The sequence below is a fragment of the Eriocheir sinensis genome, chromosome 48 (assembly GCF_024679095.1).
Source record: "Eriocheir sinensis breed Jianghai 21 chromosome 48, ASM2467909v1, whole genome shotgun sequence".
NCBI lineage: Eukaryota > Metazoa > Arthropoda > Malacostraca > Decapoda > Varunidae > Eriocheir > Eriocheir sinensis.
Window position 1 is genome coordinate 10,612,902 of NC_066556.1, and position 8,029 is coordinate 10,620,930.

Below are 8,029 nucleotides of genomic sequence, written 5' to 3' on the forward strand. Positions count from 1 at the left end.
TACGCCTTTCCTTTTTTCATCCTTCATCTTCTCTTTTTCTTTCTCCTTCCTTTCGTCCATTTACCAGCTCTCCTCTCTCCTCTGTCGCATGCATCCCTCTTCTTTCTTTTTCTCCTCCCCTCTCCCTCGACCAGTTTCTCTCCCTTCTCTCTCTTTCGCATCCTTCCTCCTCTTCCCGTTTTCCGTCCTATTTTCCTTCAGCATCTCTTCTTCCTCCTCTTTCGCAAACTTTCTCCACTCCCTCTTCCATCTTCTTCACCCATTATTATTTTTTTTCTTTCTGACCCTCTCTCTCTCTCTCTCTCTCTCTCTCTCTCTCTCTCTCTCTCTCTCTCTCTCTCTCTCTCTCTCTCTCTCTCTCTCTCTCTCTCTCTCTCTCTCTCTCTCTCTCTCTCTCACCCACAACTTTCTCCTCACTTTCTAATCTGCTTCCTCTCGTCTTCCTCTTCCTACGTTCTCTTATCTCCACTTCTCGCTCCTTCTATTCCACTCTCCATAAAAAAAACTCCTCCTCCTCCTCCTCCTCCTCCTCCTCCTCCTGGTCCCAAATGGACACCTATTATCGTAGGGAACAACCTCCAACAACATCCAATTTAAAAGTTTACAAGGTCAGGATTTACTCACAGGACTGTTTGCAAGCCTTGCCGGGCAGCCGCGTTGAGGGAGGAGAGGTGGAAAAGGAAGAGGAGAAGGAGGAGGAAGAAGAGGGGAAGGAGGAAGAGGAGAAGAGTAATAACAATAAAAGCTGAAATACAGATGGTAGTAGTGTTGATGATCGTCTTAGTAGTGGTAGTAGTAGTAGTAGTAGTAGTAGTAGTAGTAGTAGTAGTAGTAGTAGTAGTAGTAGTAGTAGTAGTAGTAGTAGTAGTTGCAGTAGTGGGAGGAGGAAGAGGAGTAATAGATAGTATAATAATAAAAATGATAATAATAATAATGATAATGATAGTAACGATAAGGAAAAAAATATAAAGAACAAGACGCCCTCATCCAATATCTTTATCCCAAAGTTTCGCGAGTGGGCGTTTAATCTATTTTAATCAATTTTACAACGTTACTATTTTTCTTCATCTTACCCTCTTCTTTCTCCTTACCCTTCCTCTCTTTCTTTCGTCCTTCACTGTCCTACTTTGGCTGGGATTGGAGGAAGGTATCTTTACTTCTTTAAGCCACACACACACACACACACACACACACACACACACACACACAGCCCTAACCCCCCCACAAACACATCACCCCCCCCCCCCCCCACACACACACACCACAAGACCCACAAGGCACCACAATATTCTCGTCCCAGTCAGAGCTCGCACGGACAGATACCGAGTCAGCACAATACCGGTACTTGTAAAGGCCGTAAATACCTCCATGATCACGTGACCCCTCCAACCCAACACACACACACACACACACACACACACACACACACACACACACACACACACACCACCCTTCCCCACTTCCCCCATTACTCATCACATAAATCTCATTGTACTTTGTGTATTTTTAGCATTATGGCTGCCAACAAATGAATAAACCATTTATTATTATTATTATTATTATTATTATTATTATTATTATGTCTCCCTCATACGCGAGTTCCCCCTTCACCCTCCTCACACAAACACGCACACTCCTCCCTCCTCCCCCCACCCCCTTTGTTCTATATTCATCAGGAAGGCTTGTAAGGGAGGAGAAACAAAGGGTGGCTGCGGTGGGTGGAAAGAAGGGAGGAAAAAATGAAAGTTGGCAAAGATTATCCGTGGTAATGAGTTCCGCTGAGCAGGGAAAAGAAGCGCGCGGGGAGACGTATTGTGGAGGGAGGAATATTACGGTGTGTGTGTGTGTGTGTGTGTGTGTGTGTGTGTGTGTGTGTGTGTGGAGGGCGAGAGGGAGGGAGGGAAGGAGGGAAGGACAAACAGATGGCCTGATTGACGGAGAGGGGGAGGACGGGCGGGAGGGAAAGACAGAAGAATAAAAGAAAGAAGGAAGGAATAGACGAAAACATGGACATGATGAAAAGGGGAGGCAAAGAAGGTATAATGAAAATGGGAGGGAGGGAGGAGGGAGAATTAAGGAAGCAAAGGAGAGGAGGGAGGAAGAATGGAAGGAAGGCAGTAATATACGAGGATTTAAACTACATGAAGAAGGGAGATAAGGACAGTATATTAATAGTATATCAGTATAATATGGTACACACAAACACAAACAAATTTGAAACCAAAGGAACACGAAACGGACAAGTATGGTTAACTGACTGGTTACAAGACTTGACTAAATACACTGACCGACTAAATACCTGACTGACTGACTGACTGATTAACTGACTAAATGACTGACTGACTGATTAACTGACTAAATGACTGACTGACTGATTAACTGACTAAATGACTGACTGACTGATTAACTGACTAAATGACTGACTGACTGATTAACTGACTAAATGACTGACTGACTGATTAACTGATTAAATGACTGACTGGTTGACTGACATACGGAATGATACTCACACTTATCCTTTTGTTAGCAGCCATCATTTGCTTGTGAAAATTAAATTGATTTGGTTCCACTGATTCAAATGTCTTATTAAATCCTTTCAGACTCGCACATCACCTCAAAGCTCAAGAAACGAACTTTGAACACGACTCACACTTAGCGAGCCGAGCCTTGAACAAACCTCAGCAGTCCCTCTTATGAAGCTTCGTGAGCCACGCTTACTGCTGAGAAACAACCGCTCGAGCCAGCCAATGAGGCGGTGCGGTGGCGGGGTAGGTAAAGAGGCAGGTTGTTGAAGGACAGGCGTGCAGAGGGGATCCCGACCCGCCACGAGCTTGTACAGGTGAGGAGCGTGCAGTAAGGACAGGTGTAATATATTTAGATTCAGTTCGATTATAGTTATTTGAGAGTAATCTGTTCTCGCGTCGTTATTAGTTTGGTATATGCAGTGATGCTAGTGTTAAGTGTGAGAATGGTTTGTGCTTCTCTGCTTGTTAAAATCAGCCCCGGAAAGGGTTGTAGTGAAGTTATGTATCCTTCACCGGCAGGAACACTCAGACAGCCGAGGACTCGAGGATGTGGCTGGTGACTCTCCTGGTGGCCGTGGCCGCCGTCCCCGCCTCCCACGCCGGGTGTACGTATCAGCTGTGAAGCCTAAGCGTGAATGATTAAATAATTTATTTCAATGTTTGTGCTCAGAGTTCGAGGTAGTGGTTACTTTTCTTCGTGGTAATAGCGGTGCGTGAAAGAGATGAAGTTTCACTTCTAATGCGAGAACATGGTTTTGTTTGTCGGCGACAGGGCAACACCCGCAGCAGCAATGGTGTTGTTATGGGGACGGCATCGTGATGGACGGCGAGGTGGCGCACAGCGTGGCGGACTGTTGCCTGCAGCTGGTGTGTGTGGGCGGCAAGCTGGTGGAGCGGCGCGCGGGGCACCCCGGCTCCACGAACTGTAAGCACCACCCTCTCGCTTTTGTTGGCTACTGAAATTTCAGTCCTATGTGATAAATTTGTGCATTTGAAGGGCAAACTAGTAAATCATAATGCTCCAGGAGGCTGATATATCGAAGATAATGTACAGTATAGGGTGGAATGCGAATATCAAGTTAAATATTATGCAATGTAACCTGACTGCAGGTTGTGTGGGCTTCAACGGAGAGCTTCACCCTCCCGGCCATGTGCTGCACCAGTGCTTCCCCCTCGTGTGTCAGGATGGACACTGGGTCCCCACTCACGATATTGATAGCTGCTGTAAGTCATCCATTCACTGAATGTTCCTATGAAACTAAGTCTTCGCGGTCTATTTACAACTTTTAATAGTTTTGAGGTATAGTTTTGCTGCCTTGTGGAGTAGCAGTAAAGTCCCTAATTGTTCTCAAACTCCAGGCCGCCAGTGTTCCATGTACTCCATTAACCACTACATGACTTATGACGGCCACCTCTACGACTGGAACGGTGTTTGTAACTACACCCTGACGCAGCGAGGCCCCTCCTACAACCCTGACCTTGCGGTCTTCACGAACATGGAGCACTGCGGCCTCTGCGGCGCCTGCCCCGGCCACACCACCTTCAGGAACGAAAAGAACACAGTACTATCGGTCTCAAGGTCGTCAATTTTCAACGTAAGTCTGTATAACGTGATAATCATTTGCTGCACACTGAGGTATAATATGTATAATATGTGATTAGTATGGCAGCATTGACATCACCCTCGTCTGTGCAGGTGATGGTGAACGACGAGCACTTTTCTGTGCCAGAGTCCGGCGTGCACAGACTCTCAGATTCGCACGGCCTCCACGACGTGTTCGCGTGGCGCCAAAATTCTTGCCTGTTGTTGGTGGGGTCTTCGAAGCTTGCAGTGAAGGTCTGCTACGACCGCGTGGACGTGTGGGCCCACCCCAGCCTGGCCGACTCCCTCCACGGCCTCTGCGGCCACTACAATTTCTACATCAACGATGACTTCACCGGCCGCTCCGGCACCGTGCATCCCCTCTCCACGTGGCCCAACGCTGATTTCCCTATGTCTTGGAGGGTACGGCCTCTTGGCTGCAGTAATTGAGCAAAGAATTCCCATAACACTTGCGGACATACTTCAACTATGGTAGTGTCTTACGATATTTAACTTTAATTTTTTCTCCCTGCAGACGAACAAGCAAATCAACCCGCAGTGTGAGCAAGTGTACAAGAATGAGAATGTCTGCAATGGGCGACCGGTGAGTTGACATTGCAGAAAAATAAGCCTGATCTTTGTAGGTGTTAGTGAATTTAAGATTGCAGAGATAATTAAAGAGCTCCGCGTAAACATTGTCTCTCCTTTCAGGGCCACCCGTGCCACGCCAACGAGTACGACAAAGCCCAGTACCGCCAGAGATGCAAACACCTGCTGCTGCCACTCCTCCGCCATCACATCGACCTTCACTTCTACGTGGAAACCTGCGTGGCGGACCTCTGTCTCGTGTACCAGGGCGGCGCTGGCCACAACGAGGCCAACGAGATGCTGAAGAGGCTGGTGGCGCTTGTCCAGATCCACGTGGAGGACAAGTCAATGATACGCAGTAAGTAGAGGAACAAACTTTTAAGTACACCTATACTCTACACAAAGGTACTTCACAAAGGCTATACTCTACACAAAGGTACTTCACAAAGGTACTTCACTCTCCTAAAATATATCCATGAAGGCAGAATCTAAACTAAAACTTAGTGTCTAGTTTCACATTGAGGTAAAATACTTTATCTAAGTGATCGTTAAATTACTTTACTGATATTTTTACTTTTATTTCCACTATTTTATCTTTTTTCTTCGCAGGTCAGGAACAAGACAGCGTCGGCACCACAACCATGTGCATCACCACCACACTAACACCATTCTCTACCACTTCAGTCATGTCCTCCACCACATTTGTCCCTCCGTTCACGACCTTCCCCACTGGCACTTTGCCTACCTTCACTTTTCCCCATACATCCTTCCCACACACAACCACAACCACTACATTTACCTTCCCCACCGTTACCTTCCCTACCTACCCTCCCTACACAACCAGTCCTTATACTTACCCCGGAACTAAACCTTACTACACCGGCACCCCACCTACCTACCCTCCCTATACAACCACCCCATACATTTACACCCCTCCTCCAACTTACCCATCTGGCACGTTACCTACCTACCCTCCTACCTACACATCCTACCCACACAAAACTGCCCCATATATTTACACCCCTGACCCCACCTATATAACACCATACACTATCACTCCTTATTCTTCTTACACGACATCTTCCTATCACACTAGTTACTCGATCACTTACCCTCCTTACACCTACCCGCCGCCGACTGATAAAAATTCCCCTTATACAACTTATACCACAGACGGTTCTTATGTCTTCACTCCTTACACGCCTAATACTTACCCCACTAGCAGCTATGTCTTCACACCTTACACTCCTGGGACATATACAACCTCCAGCTCTTCCCTAACCTTCACGCCATACACTCCTTCCTACACTCCATACACTACCCCCGGCTCCTATACCCCACAAACTACCTCTTCTTGGTATACTTACACTGCGCATACCACTAACGGGCCTAACTCTTACACTACCAAGACGCCATACACTCCTACACTTTACAGTTCAGACTACACTTATTCCTACTCTACTTCCTACGATACCACTTACACCTACACCCCGTATAATACTATGACACCTTACACACCTGATTATACTTACACCCCGCCAACCACGTACATCAGCCAGGGGACTTACACCTCTCAGTACACCACGGATGGCTACACTTCTTATACGTCTCACACCACCTATACTACTTACACACCTGACTACAACACCTACACAACTGACTACACCTACATACCTGACGTCACTAATTACACACCTGACATAACTACATACACTACTTACACTACTTTCACACCTGACTACACCTACACAACTCACATGACCTACAACCCACCGAACCCCTACACAACTGACATGACCTACAACCCACCGAACCCCTACACAACTGACATGACCTACAACCCACCGAACCCCTACACAACTGACATGACCTACAACCCACCGAACCCCTACACCCCTGACATTACCTACAACCCACCAAACCCCTACACAACTCACATGACCTACAACCCACCAAACCCCTACACAACTGACATGACCTACAAACCACCGAACCCCTACACAACTGACATGACCTACAACCCACCGAACCCCTACACAACTCACATGACCTACAAACCACCAAACCCCTACACAACTGACATGACCTACAAACCACCAAACCCCTACACAACTGACATGACCTACAAACCACCGAACCCCTACACAACTGACATGACCTACAAACCACCGAACCCCTACACAACTGACATGACCTACAAACCACCGAACCCCTACACAACTGACATGACCTACAAACCACCGAACCCCTACACAACTGACATGACCTACAACCCACCAAACCCCTACACAACTCACATGACCTACAACCCACCAAACCCCTACACCCCTGACATTACCTACAACCCACCAAACCCCTACACCCCTGACATTACCTACAACCCACCAAACCCCTACACAACTGACATTACCTACAACCCACCAAACCCCTACACAACTGACATTACCTACAACCCACCAAACCCCTACACAACTGACATGACCTACAACCCACCAAACCCCTACACAACTGACATGACCTACAACCCACCAAACCCCTACACAACTGACATGACCTACAACCCACCAAACCCCTACACAACTGACCTACAACCCACCAAACCCCTACACAACTGACATGACCTACAACCCACCAAACCCCTACACAACTGACATGACCTACAACCCACCAAACCCCTACACGACTGACATTACCTACAACCCACCAAACCCCTACACAACTGACCCCTACGTCACTATGCACCAGTACACAGACGGTTACACTATACAGACTTGGACCCCTCCCACCTACACCACAAGTACCACCATTATCAACACCCCACCCACCTCGTATTATAAGCCTTACGTCTACACCCCTGACGTGCCTACATACACCCCCCACACCAGCACTCCATTCCAGTACACTCGTCCGCAGTACACCCACACCTACGTCACCCCCGATGTTTATGCGCCACCCTCCTCCGTCTACGCCCCCACGGACAACATTCCCTACTTCCATCCGTCTCTCTACACGCACTATCTCCCCGTCTACAAGCCCAGGGTAGGTGCTGACGAGGACGATACAACCACATCACAGATCGACCCTTCTGCCGACCCTGCGAGCACTACTAGCAGCAATGGAGAAGAGTCCAGCATCGCGCCCCCTGCAGATTCCACCGCCAACCAGTCTTCTGCCGAGGTTTCCGCCACTCTGCCATCCACATCAGCTGAAGACTTCCATACAAGTGATACTACTACTACTACTACTACTACTACTGCTGCTGCTGCTGCTACTGCTACCAGCACTACTTCCACCACTCCAAGCACCACCGTACCCGAAACTGCTGCACAACTGT

General features: G+C 47.8%; 1 protein-coding gene across 1 annotated transcript; it reads left to right on the plus strand.

Moving 5' to 3' along the window:
- The first annotated feature begins 2,763 nt into the window (after positions 1–2,763).
- On the plus strand, positions 2,764–7,310 carry LOC126981402 (adhesive plaque matrix protein-like). Its single transcript, XM_050832418.1, has 9 exons — positions 2,764–2,839; positions 3,045–3,130; positions 3,298–3,450; positions 3,636–3,749; positions 3,885–4,120; positions 4,222–4,530; positions 4,643–4,711; positions 4,819–5,053; positions 5,305–7,310. The coding sequence occupies exons 2-9, from the start codon at positions 3,073–3,075 to the stop codon at positions 7,308–7,310; spliced, it is 3,180 nt and encodes a 1,059-aa protein (XP_050688375.1). The 5' UTR covers positions 2,764–2,839; positions 3,045–3,072.
- Positions 7,311–8,029: the final 719 nt, after the last annotated feature.

Excerpts from the sequence above, each read along its gene's own strand:
- LOC126981402 (XM_050832418.1), top strand. The coding sequence starts at position 3,073 with ATGTGGCTGGTGACTCTCCTGGTGGCCGTGGCCGCCGTCCCCGCCTCC. Across the intron at positions 3,750-3,884 it reads TCACGATATTGATAGCTGCT|GCCGCCAGTGTTCCATGTAC; the intron begins GTAAGTCATCCA and ends CTCAAACTCCAG. Across the intron at positions 4,531-4,642 it reads ATTTCCCTATGTCTTGGAGG|ACGAACAAGCAAATCAACCC; the intron begins GTACGGCCTCTT and ends TTCTCCCTGCAG.